The sequence below is a fragment of the Hemicordylus capensis genome, chromosome 5 (genome assembly GCF_027244095.1).
Source record: "Hemicordylus capensis ecotype Gifberg chromosome 5, rHemCap1.1.pri, whole genome shotgun sequence".
NCBI lineage: Eukaryota > Metazoa > Chordata > Lepidosauria > Squamata > Cordylidae > Hemicordylus > Hemicordylus capensis.
This window is the reverse complement of record NC_069661.1, coordinates 135,356,599-135,380,042: the sequence shown is the minus strand read 5'-3', so window position 1 is coordinate 135,380,042 and position 23,444 is coordinate 135,356,599. Positions and strand designations below refer to the sequence as shown.

General features: G+C 41.8%; 1 protein-coding gene across 14 annotated transcripts in view; it reads left to right on the top strand.

Annotated features, from left to right (window-relative positions):
* MPPED1 (metallophosphoesterase domain containing 1) overlaps positions 1-23,444 on the top strand; it is a 191,577-nt gene that overhangs the window by 18,973 nt on the left and 149,160 nt on the right. For 12 of the 14 annotated variants that reach the window (XM_053257921.1, XM_053257919.1, XM_053257927.1 and 9 more), the window contains one exon: positions 7,572-7,843. The exons of the other annotated variants lie outside the window; for them this stretch is intronic. In XM_053257921.1, coding sequence (XP_053113896.1) covers positions 7,692-7,843 — 152 coding nt within the window. In that variant the 5' untranslated portion in view covers positions 7,572-7,691. The remainder of the gene's footprint in view (positions 1-7,571; positions 7,844-23,444) is intronic. 14 annotated transcript variants of the gene reach the window in all.

The following is a 23,444-nucleotide window of genomic DNA, read 5'->3' as shown; positions in this document are numbered from 1 at the left end:
TTTGCAGTAGTTTAATGTTGTAGATAGTTTTTGTTTCTAATCACATGACTTGCTTTATGCAGAAATATTCTATGGGTTGATATAATTCTGTGAACTGTAAAAATATTAATAATGGTAAAATATGTGTTAGTTTCACAACATATATATTATGAGCAACCAAATCTTAATTTAAGTAATAATAATCACCCAAATACTTCATCAACTATGGTTCTTGGTCTCTCAAACTGAATGTGGCCTTCCAGCTGATGATAGTGTTTTCACTATAACTAGCAAACTGCAGATTCTGCATTTATTACACAAATAAGTAGTACATTGCTCACTGTTTTCAGTGGTCGACATCCTGACTAATGGTGCACAATGAACAAAGTTGAGCTAGTGCAAGAAGATAATGGACTTATGCTAAATCATAGAACATTTTGGATTCGCGTCATTGTGCAAAGGTTCCCTGCAAAACATGAGGTGTGCCATAGGTTGTGTACTTTGTTGCACAAGCACAAGCCTAGTGCAACTCTGGAACACAAGCTCCAAACCTATTGCAACAAGCTAATGCAACAGTCTTGTGTTACTGCAATGTCCTTGTTCAAGTGCAGCATTAGTCAGGATGTTGGTGCCACATTAGACAGAATTTTCTTCTTTCAGATCATAGTGTGCACTTTCATTTCATTGTACTAGGTCAGTGCTCTTCTGGAGGGGCATAACCATAATCCAACAATTACTTCAGTAATAATTCTGTTCATATTTTTTCTTTCAGAAGGTGCAGCTTTGACAATGCAGTGATAAAAACATTTGTGGTTTGAAAAACATGACTTCCCATAATTGTAGGAAAGTGTTCAGTGAAAAGCTAGGAGGCAAATAGAAGGATTTTCCAATTTGCTACTTTCTGAAATGCTCATTATTATTCACATTTTAAAATTATGGGGGTGAACAATGCTGAAACACTTAAATTGTCAGAAAATATAGAATTGAGCTAAAGAAATCCTAATAGCAGTATTTTGAAAAATATTGATGTCAAGATTATGGCCCGAATCCAAAGGACAATGGGCACTTTGATCAGCATTCATACCTAATCCCCCCCTCTTTGGGGGTGGGGAGAAGATGCCATCTGAGCCCCAAAACTGCCTTTTAAGAAATGCTACCAGTCTGTGAATTTAACACCAGTAATTCTCATTTATGATTTTTCAGAAGACGAGCAAGTGTGCAAAAGTAGCATTTCTTCATTGGAAGTTCATACATCAAATCCTAAAACTGCTTTTTAAATCATTTTTTTGCTCTTGGTGTATGTTTGTGTGGGCAGGTGGTTGCTGAAAATACCTCTAACTTTGCTTGCACCCACATGAATCTCAGGCTGTAGAATAATATAATATATAATAGAATAATAGAAAATGAATGATCAGTTCCGAATGAACTGGGTGAAAGATATGCAAGTGGATATTTTGGTAGAAATTAGGCAATATATTTACTTGGTCTTCAAACTTGAAAGAATTGACATTGGTAAAATCTTTTGGTAGCTGAAAAAAATAACAAAGATATAGATTGCTCCTTCTCCATCACAAATTTGACTGCACAAAATGTGGAGGGTTCTGGAGATGAAGGAACAGGCTTTTTAATATATGTATGAGAAGAGAGAGATCAAATATGAAAAAGTTTAAATTAAAAATATTTTTGGACAACTGGAATAATGTATTTGCCATAAATCCAGTCTTTAATCATTTTAAAAATAGTTTTGTGTGGAAAATATCAAGGAAGGGATACACACTGATGATACATTTACTGTTAAAATGTTGCAACACTCTTTTAGATAATATAGTTTCTTCAATGTGGTCTCTGTCTTTTACATAAATGGGCTATGCGCCTGCACAGAGACCTTGTTGGAACCTAACAAGCTCAATTCTCCTGCTTTGGGTGGGAACCCTGCCCCCAGCCACTCTATGCTGCTGCGCCACTCCTCATCCCCTCAGTCTTTCATTGTCCGCACTTCAGTGAACATCGTGGAGTCTGCAGCTTGACAATGAGTAGGATCTTTCTGTCCCCTTGTTGTTTTTTCTCCCTGCTTTTTGTTTCCTTTCTTTTTCTTTATTATTTGTTCACATAGTAGTGGTTTTTCTTGGTGTTTTGGTTTTTTTGGGGTCTTTCCCTTCTTTGGAGCTCCGATCCCAGCTGGGACTGAGCGTGGTGGCCAGCCAGCCTTTGGCATTTATGCCAGGCACGGCGAACTTCAAGAAATGTGTTCGCTGCGGACCTAAGATCCCTTCTCCCAATACTCATACCAAGTGGCTCTTGTGCTTGGGGGAATCCCACATTATCGAGACCTGTCTTCACTGTCAGAAGTTTACAAAGCAGGCCCACAAGAATAGGGCTTCTTGCCTGCGCGCATCCCTGTGGGTTCTGGCTCTCCATTCGTTCGAAGCCTTGTCATAGAAGCGATCCGTTAAAATGGCTTCATCGGTGACATCGGAGCGTTCGGTATCTGCTCCTGTGGAGCCCAAAAATGTGGACTCAATACCAGTATCTACACTTTCTAGTGCTGTTACTTTGACACCTTCGAGTGAGCCTGTGCGCTCGGAGGATCTTCCTAAGGACTCAGCGCCCATGGTACCGAAGTCTTCATTGATCCCCGTGGCACCAGTACCAAAGAGGAAGAAGAAATCGAAGTCACCTTGTGATTTGCCGGTGGGTCAACATCTTCCTCCTATGCAGAAAAAGAAGAAGGCTGCATCGGTTCCTACATCGGAGGCTCTTGTGGCCAAGAAACCTAAAGTGGATTCGAATCTCCCTACGCTGAAGTCTTCGGTCTCGGTTCAGCCTGGTTCCTCTTCGGAGGAGGATTCATTGAACTTGGTTCCTGCCTGCGTTGATTCGAGTAGAGGCATTGGATGAACCTGGATACGCTTTGTCAGAGAGGGAGGCATATTCCCCTAGACAGCACTCATCTTCTCAAAGACGCCAGGACCGTATCCCTCTTAGGGACCACAGTGCTAGTTGGGACTCACAAGAGCGCTCATCCGCTTATAGGCAAGACTGCTCCTGCAATGTCTTGAGCTCTTGTATTTGGATCGGTACCGGATGATGGAACACCATTCTCTCTTGATTGCAATCGAGCCTTCTTATGGTGCTTGGCACCGGGACTCTGAGTCAGGTGGTCAATATCAGATGGATTATCAGTCAGACTATGGTAGGCCTCAATATGGCCCTCGTTATATATAAGGTCCATCGTATGGAGCATCTGGAACTATGAGGGGCTGGCTTGAGCCTCCATCGCATTCGGAAAGGAGGCAGTGTTCCCGCTCACCACAATGCTCCCCTTGGGATCGAACTGAGCATCGCAAACCTCCCCCTTCAGCTCCTTCGCTACAACAGGCTGCTGTGCTTATCCAGGTGCTGCCGGTGGAGCTTCCCAACACCCTTGGCTCAGGACTCTTTGGCCCCTCCCGAGTCGGAATATGAGAGTGATACCAGCTCTCAGTAATCTGATGGCGTGTCCCGTGGTTCCTCCCCATTCGACATACAATCTGATTCAAAGCCAGTTTCCCTGTCGGAAGACCTCAAACAGTACTCAGTGTATGTGGTGTACATGGCTTCTGTATGCAGCAGAAAGGGGAACTGGGCCCATTGTTCAGCCTGATCGATTCGGAGGCCAAGGTACCGGGCGCTTTGTCCCTTAACTTGGCCTTGCCGGGGGTCATGCGGGGTCATTGGAAGAAGCCGGCGACTCTTTCTCAGCCTAATAGACGCTTAGAGAATTTTTATAGGGTGCAACTACAGGATGATACAGCCTTTTAAAAGAATCATCCTACCCCTAATTCGATCATTTTGGAGGCATCTCTGCAAAGAACTAGGGGTCATGGCCAGTTGGCACCTAGTGACAAGGAGGGCAGAAAATTGGACTCTTTTGGGAGAAGGCTTTACTTGGCCTTGGCCCTCCACTTAAGGGTGGCCAACTACCAGGCCTATAATACACAATATAACCACTTTTTGTGGGAAAAGGTGGCTCCGTTTTTGGATGATCTGCCACAGGGCAAGAGAGATCCAGCTAAAGCTTTCTTCTGCGAAGCTATTCAAGTGGCCAAACAAGAACTCTATTCGGCTAGGCACTCAGTGGAGTGTGTGGCCAAGGTGATGGCCACGTCTGTGGCACTTAGATGACATGTTTGGCTGTGGTCGTCTGGACTGAACTACAAGGCCCATGCTAGGGTTGAGAACCTGCCCTTTGAGGGCTCTAGCCTCTTTGCAGAGCAGTCAGATGATACACTCCAGAAGGTCCAAAAGCTGCAGAGCACTGCACGGTCGATGTTGTATTCGTCCTTGACCTCCAAACCACAGAAGATTTCCAGGTAGTCTACTTATCAACCACAGAAGACCCCTTCTCCATAGCAGTCTCCCTCGGAACGTTCCTTTCATGGTAACAAGTTCCAGTTGAGATACAAGTTGGGCCCACAGCCTAGTAAGCCGGCCTTTCAGAAACAGCGCCCAAACATGTTTCAAAAGAAGCAATGACTCGGGGTGCTTCTGGACTTGCCTGGCCCCATTTTCGGCAAGCTGGGACAGAGTGACCATGGACAAGTGGGTCCTTACAATCATACATTTGAGCTATGCCCTTGGGTTTTGCAGTACGCTGCCCATGTCCGGGATTGTAACTATGCTATGCACTCCGGATTTGGACCAAGAGGTCGCCGCTCTCCTGTTAAAGGATGCGATCTAGAAGGTCACCAATCCGGAGAGTCCTGGTTTTTATTCCTGGTACTATATTGTGCCAAAGCCAGATGGAGGTTGGCACCCTATATTGGACCGCAAGGCTCTGAACAAGCACCTCATGTACAAACAATTTCAGATACTATTGGTACTGACCATTATGACCATCCTGGAAAAAAGATGTGGATGGTACTGTATCTCTAGACTTAAGACGCTTATTACCATGTCTCGATATGCCCTCAGAACCGATGCTTCCCGCGTTTTCAGCTCGGGGGGAATCCCCTATCAATTCAAAGCCTTGCCGTTCGGTCTCACAATGGCACCGAGGGTTTTTACAGAATGTCTGGCCCCGGTAGTGGCTTTCCTGCAGGAGAGAGGTTTGCAGATGCTGCCATATTTGGACGATTGGCTTATCCTGGCGAGCACCAGGTGAGCAGTCTTGGACATCCTCGAGATGGTCATGGATAATTTGCAGGGTTTTGGTTTCCAGATCAACTTCAAGAAATCTCAGTTGGAACCAACCCACAGTATACAGTTTATAGGACTGATATTCGATACGACCTTGGAAAAGGTCTTTCTTCCGGACACCCACATCTGTGCTCTCGGGACTCTGGCCATCACCTTCTTGGCAGGAGGCCCACAGACAATGCACTCAGTGCAGCGTCATTGGGGCATATGGCGGTCACCACTTAACGTGCTGCCTCAAGCGCACCTCCAAATGCACATTATTCAGAGGTGGTTTCTAGATGTGTTTGATCTCCTTCGGGACCCGGGCCACTTGGAATGCACACCCCCTCGCTGGGTTCGAGTGACTGTGGTGTAGTGGACCAAGTTTCGGCATCTAGAAGTCAGTGCCCTTTTCCAGGATTACGGGTCCCGTTGGGTGATTATGACCGATGCGTTGGAGCTCAGTTGGGGAGCATACCCAGAAGGGTTTTGTCTGAGTGGACATTGGTTCCCCAGGGAGAGGACCCACCACATCAATTATTTGGAGCTATTGGCCATATTCAATGCTCTCAAGGGGTTATTGCCTGTGTTTGGGGGTTGCTAAGTGATGATAAAAACAGACAATATGATGGCAAAGGCAAGCCTCAATTGACAGGGTGGCACTTCACCGAGGAGCCATCTGTTCTGCCTCTGGATCTTTGGAATAGGCATGTGACACATGCTGTGTTGTCTCAGGCGGTCTATATACAAGGTTCCCTGAACATCCAGGTGGACACCTTGAGCAGGTTGACGGTGGTTTCCCCCGAGTGTACCTGTTTGCTTCCTGGAACAATGCACAATGTACCCTCTTATTGTTCCAAGGGAGGGGAAGGTGAGGGCTCTCTATGTGATGCTTTCCTCCTGTCTTGCATGGGCCCTCTGCTATTTCCTCTCATTCCGTGGGTTCTCCGCAAACTGAGGGTGGATTGGGCCAGGGCCATCCTGATAGCCCTGTGGTGGCCCAGGAGGCCTTGGTTTCTGGCCCTGTGGTGGTTGTCAGTGGATTTGGTATGCCTGCCCACCCTACCAGATCTGCTGTCGTGGGAGGGGGGATAAGTGCTACACCCAGATGTTCAGCCCCTTCATCTGATGGCCTGGAAGGTCCTGACAACTTCCCACTGAGACTCAAGGAAGTTTTGGTCGCAGCCAGGAAGCAGTCCACGCGGAAGTCCTATGATCATACGTGGACTTGTTCCTGTTCGTTTGCTTCTTTACATGAGTTTGACGCATTAACTTCTTCTGTACAAAATATATGTACACTAGCCGATCTGCACAGAGCATCTGTGTATGCTTTGGGGCCAGCTGTTCCCCCCTCCCCAACCCCACTCTCTCTTGCCCGCCCTCCCCCCTCCCCCTCCCCTCCCCTCCCCGCCCCCGCCCCCTCCCCCTGCCCAACTCTCTCTTGCCCACCCTCCCTCGGCACAAAGGAAAGCAGCAGTGGCGGCCAGCCCATGCTGCCGAGCTGAGTGCTGCCTCCACAGACGGGCCCACCGGTGCTTGCCTCCGTGGCTGCCCTGCCGCCGCGGCCGGGCCGAGTGCCGCCGCCGCGGCCGGGCCGAGTTTATTCATTGGCAGATTATTCATTGTTTCTGTCTTCCCTCGTCCTTGGGTGCTAGCGTGTTATGTGCCCATTTGTGTAAAAGACAGAGACCACATCAAAGAACTACAGGTTACTCACCTGTAATGTTGTTTCTTCTAGTGGTCATCTCTCCTTTTACATGCCCTCCCATCCTCCTCGCAGGGTTCACTGAAGCTGGACTCTGTGACTGAGGGGATGAGGAGTGCAGCAGCCGCATATAGCGTCTGGGGGCAGGGTTCCCTCCCAAAGCAGGAGAATTGAGCTTGTTAGGTTCCGACGAGGTCTCTGCGTAGGCGCATAGCCCATTGGTGTAAAAGGACAGATAACCACTAGAAGAACCACCGTTACAAGTGAGTAACCTGTAGTTTATGAAAGCTATTTAATTATTGGAGAAAACAGTCCTCATACTGATTCCTTTGGAATACACTCTTGTTTATAATCCCTTCATGCACAGGCATGCAGTCAGTTGGAGCAATAATATAAAGACTCTCTAATACATAGATGCTAAGGGGAATAAAAGTTACATGATTGTGTTTGCAAAGCTTTAACATGTGACATTCAGTTTCTAAGTAGTAATGCATTGTTCAGGAGATTCGTGATAAAAAATCTAACTGTTGAAACATGTTTTGCCATGTGTTTTTTGACAAGTTAGTTGATCATACTGCTGAATTGAAGAGCTTTGTAAAGAGATCTTTGAGCTGTTAGGATGTACGTCTCTTCCTCCCCTAAATCTTTATTTGTCATTAACTAATGTGTATCTCAATCAGATTAACTGTCAAGCATGTCAGCCAACTATATTTTTTCAATCTGCTTTTAGGTTTTTGAAAGGAGAGCTTGCATATGATGAGCTGAGGAGAGAACATGGATGTTTTCAGCCAATACAGCAGGATAATGGAAATGATTCCCTGAAAAAGCAGCATTGCCATATAGAGCAACCATGGCTTTTGCCCAGTCGCACATTATGACAGCTAGAAGGCATCAACACAGTAGACTTATAATTGAAGTGGATGAGTACAGCTCAAACCCAACACAGGCATTCACGTTCTACAACATTAACCAGGGACGTTTCCAACCCCCACATGTGCAGATGTAAGTATTAAGTTCTGTAATTGCTACAGCACAGACTTGTGAATGGTTATTGCTGTATCAGAGCAGTATTTGATGGGCCAGTCACAAACAGGAATCTAGGGAATACTATTTGGATAAAACAGGTATTTTTTGCCTGAATAGGAACACTGGAGGAAAACAGTGTTGCTGCAACTTGGTATATGGAAAAATGGCAACAAGAATTTGCAGGATCTTTTTAGTCTGGAAGACATTGTACCATTCCCAGTTCTTTTAATTTGAAACCTTGTTATTGAATGAACAAAGCTCATTGTTTGGCTTATGATTCAAGAAACCCAGACTGGTAAAAGAACAACAGCAACAAATGAAATAACGTCAGCATGCATCTGACAGATTCTTCTTGAAAGCTGACAGTACAGGTGAAACTCGAAAAATTAGAATATCGTGCAAAAGTTCATTAATTTCAGTAATGCAAATTAAAAGGTGAAACTGATATATGAGATAGACGCATTACATGCAAAGCGAGATAAGTCAAGCCTTAATTTGTTATAATTGTGATGATCATGGCGTACAGCTCATGAGAACCCCAAATCTACAATCCCAGAAAATTAGAATATTGTGAAAAGGTTCAACAGTCTAGGCTCCAGGTGTCCCACTCCAATCAGCTATTCAATCCATAACACCTGCAAAGGGTTCCTGAGCCTTTAAATGGTCTCTCAGTCTGGTTCATTAGGAATCACAATCATTGGAAAGACTGCTGACTTGACAGTTGTGCAGAAAACCATCATTGACACCCTCCATAAGGAGGGAAAGCCTCAAAAGGTAATTGCAAAAGAAGTTGGATGTTCCCAAAGTGCTGTATCAAAGCACATTAATAGAAAGTTATGTGGAAGGGGAAAGTGTGGAAGAAAAAGGTGCACAAGCAGCAGGGATGACCGCAGCCTGGAGAGGATTGTCAGGAAAAGGCCATTCAAAAGTGTTGGGGACTTTCACAAGGAGTGGACTGAGGCTGGAGTTAGTGCATCAAGAGCCACCACACACAGACGGATCCTGGACATGGGTTTCAAATGTCGTATTCCTCTTGTCAAGCCGCTCCTGAACAACAAACAATGTTAGAAGCGTCTTACCTGGGCTCAAGAAAAAAAGAACTGGTCTGTTGCTCAGTGGTCCAAAGTCCTCTTTTCTGATGAGAGCAACTTTTGCATCTCATTTGGAAACCAAGGACCCAGAGTCTGGAGGAAGAATGGAGAGGCACACAATGCAAGATGCTTGAAGTCCAGTGTGAAGTTTCCACAGTCTGTGTTGATTTGGGGAGCCATGTCATCTGCTGGTGTTGGTCCACTGTGCTTCATTAAGTCCAGGGTCAACGCAGCCGTCTATCAGGAGATTTTGGAGCACTTCATGCTGTCTTCTGCAGACGAGCTGTGTGGGGATGCTGACTTCATTTTCCAGCAGGACTTGGCACCTGCCCACACTGCCAAAAGTACCAAAACCTGGTTCAATGACCATGGGATTACTGTGCTTGATTGGCCAGCAAACTCGCCTGACCTGAACCCCATAGAGAATCTATGGGGCATTGCCAAGAGAAGGATGAGAGACATGAGACCAAACAATGCAGAAGAGCTGAAGGCCGCTATTGAAGCATCCTGGTCTTCCATAACACCTCAGCAGTGCCACAGGCTGATAGCATCCAGGCCATGCCGCATTGAGGCAGTAATTGCTGCAAAAGAGGCCCAAACCAAGTACTGAATACATATGCATGCTTATACTTTTCAGAGGTCCGATATTGTTCTATTTACAATCCTTGTTTTATTGGTTTCATGTAATATTCTAATTTTCTGGGATTGTGGATTTGGGGTTCTCATGAGCTGTACGCCATGATCATCACAATTATAACAAATTAAGGCTTGACTTATCTCGCTTTGCATGTAATGTGTCTATCTCATATATCAGTTTCACCTTTTAATCTGCGTTACTCAAATTAATGAACTTTTGCACAATATTCTAATTTTTCGAGTTTCACCTGTATGTTAAAGGCACAGGGTGCTTAAATGTAATTGAAATGTTTGTTCTGGATTTTTGTGTTTAATGCTATGTGATTTGTGTTTAATGTGGTGATTCTCTTCTATTTGGCAGAGGGTAGAGCAACTGGCCCTATCCAGCCCCAGCACAGCATCCCTCCAGTGGCTGTTGCTTGTATCTGCCTTATGTTTCTTTTAGATTGTGAACCCTTTGGGGACAGGGGACAATTTTATTTATGTATTTTTCTTTGTAAACCGCTTTGTGAACTTTGGTTGAAGAGTGGTATGCCAATATTCGTCGTCGTTGTAGTAGTTATAGTAGTAATAAAGGCATCTGTAATGTTAATGGCTCTAAACTTTGGTGGTTTACTTTCAGTGCAAAGTGGAGCTTCATAATTGCAAAATGAAAAATTGCATCCTGGTAAAGTTGAGAGCCAGAAGGGAAAGAAGAAAATCTTTAGCTATTATAACCAAATGAAGTTTAAAAATCATCTGTAAAATATTTTGGCAAGGAGTCAACACACATACTGTGTGTTTAATTCTACTAAAATTATAGTTTCTCTTTAGTTTAGACCAGGGATTCTCAAACTTGGGTCCTCAGGTGTTATTGGACTTCAACTCCCATAATCCCCAGCCTCAGTGGCCTTTGGTTGGGGATTATGGGGCTTGAAGTCCAATAACACCTGAGGACCCAAGTTTGAGAATCACTGGTTTAGACTTTCTGTTTTTAACTTTCGGAGGATTGAAGGACTTCGCTTACAGATTGTCATTGTGTAGGGAATGCTTTTCCAAATCCAAATCTGTGACCAGCATACTTTACAAATGGCACACATTAACTTGGTGCAGGTTTACAAGTGTTTAGGGATCAAACCTGAGCCACAGGATAATGTACTGCCTTGCTCCTCCTGTTTCATGCACAGATTCCCTCCATCCTCCTCAGTCAGAGTTTTTGTTCCATGTGACTGTCAGAAGTCTGGTTTAAAAAGGAAATCAAGGACACTTCTAAACCTACTTTGAGAACCCCAATTGAAAACCAAGTTCTAAGCAAGTTTAGGAGCATTTCTAGGCTCTTTTTAACGTCAAATTGACAACAGTTGCATGTAATTGTGCAACTAGGCAGAGTGGAATTTGTATTCAAGACAGGGATAATTGCATGGGCATCAGTGGAGAAGTCAATGGGCAACAGCTCAGTGGCAGCTGATGGCTGTTGAGGCTGGAAAGGCAGCTAACCGTAGGTGGGCCAGGGGTAATAATAGCTGGGACTAATGGTTGGCAGAGCTAAGAGTAGGTGGGTCCAACCCTGAGATAATTTAAACAGATGTGGAGGGCAATTACCAGTCTGCGATTTTCTCCTTTCTATAAAGTTGTTTACTTTTCTGAACCAAAATCTCCACCATTCATACCAACACTTGGCAACTGGCTGTTTAGTGCTATCTTTACTCCTTGGTTGGCTGCAAGTCAAGGAATCATAACCTTAGACTGGTTAATTGTAGGTGTCAGCATGGATAGCAAAGCCCTCTCTCTTTAAAGTTCTCTTTGTCCCCCCAAAGCTTCCTTGCTTCTATGAGGACTACCTTCATTTCTCCCCATCCCTGCAACCTCAGCCATCTATTACCCAACCTATGCAGGATTGGGCTAAGTCAGGGGTTCCCAACCTGTGGTACTCCAGATATTGCTGAACTACAACTTCCATCATCCCCAGCTACAATTTATTGTGGGAATTGATGATGGAAATAGTAGTTCAGCAATATCTGGAGTACTGCAGGTTGGGAATCCATGGGCTAAGAAGAACAACTGAAGTCAAGGTTGGAGTCTTGATCACCCACTTGTAGGCAGCAGCTGCACACTGCTTCAAAACACTGCTCCCACACAGAGCTTACTAGTTTCCTTTCCTCTTATAAATATGTACCCACATACTTGTTTTTTTTAAAGCAAACATTATTTCTCCCTTTCTCACAACATAAACATTTCTGGGATATGTTCTTGGATTGTAATCCTGTGCACACAAAGTTACTTGAGAGTATGCCCCATTGAGTTCACAGAGGCTTTACTTGGAATAAACTGTACAGCACAGAGTTGTGAACTGCAATTCTATGCAACATTTACTTGAGAGTAAGTTTTGCTGAATTCTCTGGTACTTCCAAGCAGACATGCACAGGGGATTGAATCTCTCTGGCGTGCATGCATACATACATACACCTCCTTCACATTTTGCTTTTCATCACCCTTTCCGTGTTCAGCAAAACCACATTGTGAAGTAGAGAAGATGAAAACAAAGCTTGCACTAAAATCCTTCTCTTTACTCTATTTTACCACTACTCCTGTCTGCTTTTATTCTGAGTGCTGAGCCTAGCCTGCTTGTTGATGATGATTGGTGCCTGTCGACTATTCTGACTTCTGATTGGTTGTGAGCATTGCAAGCCCTAGAGCACATCCTAGGTGGCTCTGAGGCACTAAGTATGCTAAATGGACAGTGGTGAAGTATGCTAATTACAGCAGTTTGGAGCATTGTAGACAGGCACTCTGCCTAGGCCAGGCCTGCTCAACTTTGACCCCTAGCTGTTTTTGCACTACAACTCCCATAATTTCCAGCCACAGTGGCCAATAGCCAGGGATTATGGGAGTTGTAGGCCAACATCTACAGGAGGGTTGAAGTTGAACAGCTCTGGCCTAGGCAAATGTATTTGAAAACACCAGAAAAGGAGCCAGGGCAAGCCCTTCAATGGAAAGCACTGGAAGTGTTCACTCTTTCAGAAATCAAGACTGGAGGGGGAGAGGGAGGGGCCTGCTTTTTTCTCTGCTGAGTGCTGAGTATAGCAGGATGGTATGTTTGGTGGGAGAATGTATGGGGGACAATACACCTAATTCCATTTAATTGTATATCTGCATCTAAACATTGAAAAGGTGACTGGATTTATAGGAAACCACAATTTTTCAATTTAAAGTGCATAAGCAATGTTTTATTATCACGGTGTGATGAGATAGATAGTCCCCATCATAGGCTACTCACCAATTAATCATGCTTTAATTCAGTTCATATGCTGTTGTTAGATCAGAATTTTGTGAGATGTGGCAGATACTGTACTTGATTTGAAATCATCACCAAGCAGTATTGGAAGAAAAAAGGTGGAAGAATGGTTTCAATTGAAATTGCAGCCAAAAATAGTTGAACTAATAACATATGGTAGTAGTAAAATTGTTAGTGAGAGCTGCTGAAGTTGACTGGCTAATAGTTTATACTCTTAGCTGCTTCAACCACAAATTCAATACGTAGCTTTAGACAAGCCAGTATTATTCCAATCTGAGCTCTAACCCCCCAACCCCATCTGCAATATCTGAATAATAGTGACTTACGTTGCATGAATTGTGGTAAGGATTACTGAGATTATGTATGTGTACTACTTTGAACTTTTGAAATGTACATGCTAAGTTAGATCTGAAATACCGTAATAGTAGCCAGAAGGGAACACAAGCATTGCAGATAATAATTATAATACTTGGAGACAATTTACTTAGAGATCTATTTATTAATACAGTTGCTTATTGGTTAAAATATTTACTTTATTATAAAAAGCTGGAGAATAGAGCTGAAAGAATGCTGCCCACTAGGACTGAATAAACTTGAAGCAACCTGCACCTGGCTTTACCACACTTGCATTATTATTATTATTATTATTATTATTATTATTATTATTATTATTATTACATTTTATATCCCACTCTTCCTCCAAGGAGCCCAGAGTGGTGTACTACATACTTAAGTTTCTGCTCACAACAACCCTGTGAAGTAGGTTAGGCTGAGAGATAGAAGTGACTGGCCCAGAGTCACCCAGCAAGTATCATGGCTGAATGGGGATCTGAACTCAGGTCTCCCTAATCCTTGTCCAGCACTCTAATCACTACATCATGCTGGCTCTCGTGGTGACATATATGAACTGGTATATGCCACCACTTGTGCCATTGCATCCACCATAACTGGAGAGGGTTCTAAGTTTTTTAGAGCAGGTTTTCCTTGGAGGTGTTGGGGGTGGGGGTGTATTGTGATTGTTGGGGGTGGGGAGTGTATTGTGAAACATCTAGTTCTGGGAATGTGTCATGAAACATGAAAATATCCAGTATATAAGTTCCCAATTTATTGCCCTAGACAGATAGCTTAACACTTTTAGATTTTTATGTATCATTCCTTATTACATAGAATAGTGAAATTGGAGCAGGCCTTGCAGGCCATCTAGACCAGTGTTAGGGATGGATAACACTCTTTCTTTGTGTTCTTTTTGAACATCCCACAGTTTCTGTTCTGTTTTCTTCCTCTAAAAATCCCTGGCTTGTTTTCTCTCTCTTAAAAAAAAAAAAAAAAGCTTAAATACTTTTCAAGTATCTTCACATATATCCTATCCAAACAGCTGATGCAATAATTTTTATTTATTTATTTTTCATTTCTATTCTCTTTGTCCAAGGAGCCTTGAGAGGTATTTTAGGCTGAGAGAGAAGTGGTTGGCCAAGGTTCACCCAGTACGTTGCATGGCTGAAGGGGGATTTGAACAGGTCGAATCACGGCACCACATATTTAAATTATAATGGCATGTTGGAAGTTAAGATGAGGAATTGTTTCAACTTCCTACCATTATAAGCCTTGAACATTCTATTGCTAATAAAATCTGTAGTATCTATCCACTCCCCCTGAAATTTTGTATACATCAGCCCTCCAAACATGGTGCAAATCTGTTGAAAATGGCTGAAATAGAGTGGTTTGAAACTTTAGACTCCTTAAAAGAGGGGTCTGACAACCTTTTTTTCACCACAGATAATGCATATTTAAAAAAATGTAATGTTCCCCAAACACTCAGCTTCATGCTGATCTAGTGCCTTTTGCTGGTTTGAAAAACATCGAGCTAGTGGTTTTCAAATAATTACTGCTCTTTAAAAAAATTTTATGATGCTTTTATTAGTAATATAAGTAAAAACAGAAAAGGTTACATCTCTGAGAGTCATACATGATTACAAACAAGAATATATCAATCTTAAAAACCTCTTCTATATGCAAGATACAAATAGTAATTATATGTGTGTGTGTGTGTGTGTGTGTGTGTGTGTTTGTATATAATTATAGAGTAAGAAATGTTAACATGGGCCTCAGTCTGACCATCATAAAATTTCAAGCCTCTAAACCAATTGAACATCCAGCAATTAAACAATATGAATTGGGGGGAGAGCTAAAATGAACAAATCATATACATGAGTATTATAATTGATTCAGGCACAGAGCAAAACATCCACAGTGTTCCTCAGTAACAGTCCAATCCCATATCCACAAGCTCAAAGAAAATATTAATACACGTATTATTATTTATATAATATCAATAAAAATTTGCAATTAGTCAAAGAAACGTTCAAACCCATCAATAAAAAAACCTTCATAAATGAGCTCACTGAAATCCATAAAATCAATAAATATAATTTCCCTACATGAATTTCATCCTTCTATTTCAAAACCTGTATAAAAATTATCCAGAAACTTTCTTGAAATAAGGTTCCAAAAGCTAGAATCTCCCCTGATCTTTTCCATCCCAGTTCCTTGAATTAACAAACAGAAATAATAATAGACTAATTCCAAGCGGAATACTGAATAACACTGTTTCCCCCTGCTGCTAGATAGAAAAGATCTACAATAATCTATAAGAAAACAAAAAATATTTAATGTATTTTAACAACCTTACCCACTGGTACAAGAACAAAAGAAAGCTTCTCCTATAAGGAACTATAAATGCAATACACCTGTCTTAACAAATAAGAAGGTGTGGGAAAGATTCCAAATCTGGGTTTCAGTGTTAAGTTATATAAACAAGAAATGAAGGTTCCATTAGTTGTTGCCTGATTTATAAAAGCTATTAATTTCATACAGACACGAAAACGCCATAAATTCTAGGCAGGAACTCCAAAATAAAAATATAGTTGGTATAACACCAGCAGAATACATAGAGGGGTCTCTCAAAGCGGAACAATAACCAGCCAGAATATAAAGCTTCGTGCCAAATCATGCAACACAACCTTCAGCATATCTTCATTATCACTTTGCATTGTCTCTCCCCTCTACAAAACACTACACCATTACTACAAAACACTACACCTGAGCTATTTTTGGAAGGGCGGTATAGAAATCGAAATAATAATAATAAATAATAATAATAATAAATTACCTCCTAAGAGGTCCATGACAACACAAAGAAAAGACAGAAATGCAAGAAAACATTTCAACTCTCAACTGTGAAAATCTCATTAAAACCAAAAAGATCAAAATAAATCTAGAGTCTAATATATGAATAATCTTTGAACCTCTCCTGTAACTCCCCAAAATATAAAAAAAATTAGAGTGAAAAAAGAGATTACTCATAGAGAGAGAAGATGCTAACCTCATAAAAACATAAAATATAAATGTAAATTTTTCTTTTTAAGAAACACAGGGTTGGAATTCCCAACCCTTGCACACCAATTATATGACAATTTAAAAGATATTCGTGGCTGGTATCCAAAACCTGTTGTACAAAAAAGAAAAAAAAAGATAGACAATAATAAAGAATAAAAAGCATCAGGCAGAAATTCATCAGAGGCATCTCTAGGAAGAGATTGAGGGAGATGCACCTGTTGAATTTCTGCCTGGATACAGCCCTCCCCAGCCCAGTGTTCAGCTGAAAGACCAAGGCAAAGTGTGGCTGTGTGGAACCTCATTTGAAAAGCAAGCATTATATATGAGACTGTAGAAAATCTTTACAGCCTATACGATCTGAAAGTTAAGATATTAGCTTATCTTAGCTTGCAATTTCCATCTTAGCTTGCAATTTCCATCCTTTTAGAGCACAGGTGAAAATGTTAAGCCATCTTATCTTATACTGAAGGTTTTTGGATGACTATTTAAGTATTTTCCCACAAACACATGGAGTGCATAGAATCCTTCACATGTCTGCATTTTATAATATCTGATCTGTTGGGGAGCAGGATGGTACAGGACCATATATTCTGTTGCAAATTTCAGCAAGAAAGGACACCCTTAAGTCCCACTGTCATAAATAATAGAAATATAAAATCACCTCATCTTCCCTGATTTCATTTGAATAATCTCAGACCTGATAAATTACCTGTAAATCATCAATTTCACATTTGAATTCCTTCACAACTCTTGGGTGGATTTGTTAATTCTTAGTAAGTAATAATTTATTATGGTCAATGACCAGTCAACATACAGACCAAAGTATAAATCAGCATAAAACAAAACAAAATCAAAACAGTAAAACTATATAACAGCACATCAGGTTATGCAAAAATCTCAGTTACAACTACTCAGTTGCTGTCTCAGTTTACAGGCTGCTGCATAGAATCTCGTTGTCCCCACTGTGACAACTGCATGTTGATCCGCCAAAAGATAGGAGATGTAATACTCTTCTGATTGACCAGGCCTATTTTTTAAAAAATGGTTCAATCCAGATAGTATGAATGCCCCTGTAATAGGCACAATGTAAAAGAACCTGTAAGACAGACTCAGTGTCACCAAAACACATGGACATAACCGGTTCCTTAGCAGTATCCCCTTAAATCTGCCATCCCAAACAGCAGAAGGCAATGCAACTGCGCCAGCGAAAAGCATCTCCTCTGGTTTAAGGTGGTCAAGTGGGTGAGGCATGATTGAAAAAATCACCTAAAGTGCTACTGGTGATAATCAGACTTAAATCCAATTGCTTCTCCATATCTTCCACATGCTGTTTAATAATTTCTTTGGCAGCATCATGACCCAAAGCCAATAAATATTGCGGTGAGAAGCCATATCTGCCCAAATTGTCAGAGACTCTTGCATCAGGATGAATGAAACTCATCTTTCAGAACCAAGGGGGCAAGGCCTGGGGGCAGGCCTATAATTTAAGCCAGTAGTTAAATATACAAAGCCACGCCTGTCTGTGCCTCAACTCTGGTCAACCCTGTTTCTAAATGCAAGACAGCATTCGATATGCATCTGGGGACTTGAAAAATGGCACGAAGAAATCCAGATTGAACCACTTCTAAGGGCTTAAAATTACAGGTGGAACAAATCTGAACCCCGTACAATATTTGTGCAGCCTAACTGCCGCAGGAATGTAATGTCCCCCATTTAGTGTGAAAGAATTTGAGTACAGCAGATGCACTTTGCACACTTGCTGCCGCATATTCACATTGTGGGCCCCACAAACCTTTTGCATGAAAAACTAGAGCCAGGTACTTATAGGTCTTAACCTGCTCAACCCTGCACCCATTAATTTGCCATTTATGTTCTTTTGGTCTCTTGGCAAATACCATGACCTTGGTCTTTTGTGTATTTATAACTAGTGACTCATCTTCACAGAACTGTGTGAGTTTTCATAGTGCCCTCCTCATACCAAATAGTGTTCTTGATAGTATGGCTGTGTCATTGGCATAAAGTAAAATTGTGCTGGGTCTACCAGCTAGCTTAGGCTGATGGATGTCAGAGTTGTCTAAGAAGAGGTTAAGAAATTAATGTAGAAATTGAACAGAAAGGGAGCTAAAATACATCCTTACTTAACCCCCTTCTGTGTAGCAACAGGTTTAGACAAGTGGCCTTTATTATTACACTTTACTCTCAATAAGGTGTTTTCATATAGTATACGGATGAGGAAGAGTAATTGTGGGTCTGTGGAGGTATTGGCCAATTTGCTCCAGAGTTAAGATCTAGGGATAGAATCAAAAGCAGCTTTGAAATCAATAAACGCCACATATAAGGAGGATGAATTGTTGGTATACTTTCCCATTAAGTGTCTTAGAACCAGGGGCTGATCCAATGTAGATCAACCAACACAAAAGCCAGCCTGTTCGTCTCTAAGGATGTTATCTTGCTCTGCCCAATCAATAAGCTTGTTACAAAGATGTCTAGCATACACTTTGCTAACTATGCTCAACAAGCTTATTGGGCGATAATTAGATGGACTGGAGTGCTGAACATTCTTATGAATAGGGACAATAACAGCTGTGTTCCATTCTTCCGGTATACAACCTACCCAATCCATATAGGAGAAAAGATTTGCCAAAACTGGGGCCCACCAATTGAGATCTGCTTTTAATAACTCCGCGGGGATGAGGTCCTCTCCAGGTGCCTTGTCTGGTTTTTGTTGGGCCACTAAACTAGCAATTTCTTGAGAGGTGACCAGAGACCAAGTGGGAAGCGCATCGAAATGATGTGGTAGGTGTGTACCCCTAGTACAGTTGGCCAGATATAGAGTCTTAAAGTATGTCACCCAAGTGTCTGCCAAAATATGACATACCAACTTAAGGGAGCTCCCTTTGAGACTGGCCAACATGATCCTCCAGAATGTTTTCAGATCTCTCATTCTGGAGGCAGCATACAACTGTTCTCAGGCCTCCCTTGTTGCAGTTCTCTTCCCACCCGATCAACGCTTTATACTGCTTCTTCCGATCTAAAATTTCCTGCGCTGTCACTGCATCTGTATTGGTCCTGTAAAGTTTAAATTTTATAACCAGATCATTTTTGGCTAGAATACAATCCTGATCAAACCAGCTATGGGATTTGCATCCTCTGTTGGAGTCCATTTTAGCAGCCTGGGCCAAACAATGCTGAATCTTTTGGACAAGGGTTTGATAGTGGGTAAGGATGCCCGCATTTGGGGGCTCTGCCAAAATAAGTGTACGGAGATGTTAAAGAGTGATCTGCAGCCAAAGTATCCTTGACTTGCTTTTCTATCCGGGGAGACCATTTGGCCCCTATTAACTGGGAACCTTCACAATGGTCAAACTGAACCTCCTCAAGGTGATTGTTAATTTTTAGTTTTTCATGACAGTTTAGAATATCCTCTCGTCACCTCAGATTGGCTCAGTTCTTCAGCCTCTAAGCCTGAGAAGCTCAGTTCTGGAGAGGGTATATGGTCAGTATCCTCTGCCATGAAGACAGATGCAAATAACTCATTCAGCTTCTCTGCAAACTCCTTATCCTCCCTAATAATCTCTTTCAAGCCATCATCATCTAAAGGTCCAACCTTTTCCCTGTCAGGTTTTCTGTTTCTGATATATTTTTGTTTTACCCCTTGACACTTATAGCTATATGCTCCTCCATCTCTCTTTTTGCATCCCTTATTGTCTCCTTGCATTTCTTTTGCCAGAGTCTATGTTGCTTTCTGTTCGCTTCATTTGGGCAGGACTTCCATTTTCTGAAGGAAGTCATCTTCCCTTTTATAGCTTCTCTGACTCTACTTGTTAGCCATGCTGTTATCCTCCTGAACTTGGTTGTATCTTTCCTTCTCCTTGGTATACATTCCAACAGAGCTTCTAGTATTAACTTATTTTAAATAAGTTCCATGCTTTCTGGAGTGATTTGACCCTCTTGATTTTCCCTTTCGACTTTCTTTTTACTGTTCCCTCATTTTTGAGAAGTTTCCTCTTCTGAAGCTCAGCTCATCTGTGTTGTACTTCCTTGGCAAAGCTCCACTTGCATAAAAGCTGAATTGGATCACACTATGGTTACTGTTCCCCAGTGGTTCTACAACTCCGACATCTCACATCACTCAGGATTAAGTCCAAGGTTGCCCTCTCTCTGGTTGTTTCCACAGCCAACTGTTCTAAGGCACAGTCATTTAGTATGTCTAGAAATTTGTTCTCTCTATCAATACCCGCATGTGAATTTGCCTAGTCTATGTGAGGGTAATTGAAGCCACCCGTTTTTATGGCTCTGTCTCTGACACCTCATTTATTTATTTATTTAGTTTGTATACCACCCAAAACTTACATCTCTGGGTGGTTTACAGTAAAATAAATAAATAAATACAAATTACAACAGAAAAGAAAGCTTTAAAATACTGCATTTTAAAGCAGTGTTAAAAACTATTAGAACAGTATTTAATGAAAAACCTGTGTGAACAGATGTGTCTTTAAGGACTTTTTAAATTTTTTATTTGGTTCTCCAACTCCAGTTCACTCTCAGTGTTTTGATCCGGAGGGCAATATTGCATCCCTAGTAACACCTTTCCTTTCAGTCCTCATATTGTCATCCATAATGAAGCTTGCTGTCTAAACTAGTGTCTCCTGTTCCTCAAACATAAGAAATAAAGCAGAGTTTTAAATCTACATGAAAGGGGTTAATTGTAAATTTGAGTTAAAGTAACAATACATCAAAGAAGTAGCAGCAAAGAAAGTTGTATGTGACAATACATTTCCTATTCATAGAGTTCTGGAATGCTGACATGTTTCTTTAAGTTATAGTTTTGTACTAGCTAGATTGGGCGCAGAGCATCTGCGCCTCTAGTTCGCTGCTGTCGTCCCCCCCCATCTTACCATCTTTTTCCACCTCCACTCCCCCGCTCACCAGCCCATCCACCCGCCTGCCTGCCGACCGCTACTTCCTCCACTGCTGCAGTTTTCTTCCCAGCCAGCTGGCTGCCGACCCTCTTCCCCCAACGGCCAGCCAGCCACCGCCATTTTATTTCCCTCCTGACTGGCCGGCTCACACCACCATTTTCTTCCCTCCCACCCATCCCTGCTGCTATCCAGCAGCTGCTCAAACTCTCACGAGAGCTGCCACCCATGGGATTAGTGATGGGTATGCCTAAGAGAAATATATATGAAGAAGATAGTCATAAGAAATTTTAGGATAAAATAAAGGAGTACATTCAAATGCAGATTTAGGTTGCCTTTGGGTTTCCTCACTGACTCTTTCTTTATGTTACAGTTTGTAAGGAAGTACAATGCTCCTTGTACTAGAACTTCTTGAAACTACTTTTTATGTAAAGCCCTTTGTAACCAATGCTATGTGGATATCTTTTGTCTATGTTATATGGCCAATTTATGCTGCACTAGAAGCTATATAAGCAAATTAGTATTTTTCTTTCAAGTACTTGCCTTTAATTATTGTCTGTACAATACCCTCATGAATGAACTCATATATGTAGCAGTGTATGCTTTGGATTGGAACCTGGCATTCTGCAGTTTTCTGTTAAAGCTTATTGCTAATCTAAATGCTAGGGTGTGAGAGGTCATGTAACCAAAGCCAGTCCACAACACCGCCCCTGCTCAATGCAGGAGATTTAGAGCTACAACATCCCCAACAGATTGCTATTCAGCCTTTGTCTTGAGGACTGAGTTGAAGTGCCTCCCCAGGTAACTGGTTCCATTGTTGAATTGTTCTTACCATTAAGAAGTTTATCCTAACTCATTCACAGAATCAAAAAGATCCTGGTTAAAATGTTAATCAGGATTACGTAGCCATGTGGAGTTGAGTGTGAGAACCCAGAATGTCAATGCAATTTTGGTCAAACTGCTCTAGTTAACCAGAATTAATCCTGGAACTGTTTGTCTGAGATTACCCTGAAATTCTGGGTTCTCACAATTGGCTGCATAGGGCTCACTAATCCTGATTAAACTTTTAACCAGGATCCTTGTGATTGTGTGACCCCTGATGCTACAACATCTTGTCAATTAAACCCATTAGTCATGCTCTAAGGTACCAGACAGTAAGTCTTAGGCCTTTTCTGTGCAACAGCCCTTCATTGATTTAAAGAGAGATGTCATATCTTCAGTCTTCCTTTCTCCACTAAACATACCCATTTCCATCAATCTTTCCTCATAGGGCTTGTTTTCTAGACCCCTAGCCATCTTTGTTGTCGTCCTTTTAACCTATTACAGTTTATCTATATCCTTCTTAAAGTGCGGCAAAGTGGAACTGTGACTTATGACTTGGAAACTATGGTTCAGTTAGTTTTTATTATTTATATTACCCCTTTTAACATAAAAGTTCTCAAAGTGGTTACATTCTCAAAGTGATTCCTCATGTAAAAAATAATAGCAAGAAGATGCTTCCCTGTCCTGAAAGGGCTTGCAATCTAAAAAGAAACGCAAGGAAAACACCAGCAACCACCACTGGACGGATGTTACACTGGGGTAGAGTAGGGACAGTTGTTCTTCCCCTACTAAATATAAGGGAGCCACTGCTTTAAAGGTCCCTGCACAGCAGGGGATAATGCAGCCTAAGATCACATTACCCTTTTTGCAGCTGCATCTCACTGCTGACTTATGTTCAGCTTGTGATTGACTGTACTCACAAAATCCTCCTTGTATATATATGCTACTGCAAAGACAACTGTCCTTCATTCTGTGCCTATGCATTTGATTTTTGTTGCCTAAATGCAGAGCTTTGTAATCAAAATCAAATCTCGGTTGATTTCTTTTTCTTTTTAAAAAGGTTTTAGCTCAGTTCTCCTTGGAATTCTATCCATGCATATATGTTAGCTATCCTTCTAAGTTCTGTATCATCTGCAAATCAGAAAACAATTCTCTCACCCCCCACGTACAAATTACTCAGATTTTGTAGTGATTTATTTAGTTGTATGTTGGATATTCAGGGTTTGATATTCAGTTCAAAGTTAACTGATGCTAGGTATTTTAATGTCAAAGTAGTTACACATGTGGACAAATTTGTTGGTACCCTTGCAGCTCATTGAAAAAGTGTTTTATTCCTCCTCAAAAGCGATTAAATGAAAAGCAATTGTCCCATGTATGCCTGCATGCCTTTGATATGTCATCGAGTAAAGCAAAGCAAGTGTGAAAAGAGATCAAGTATT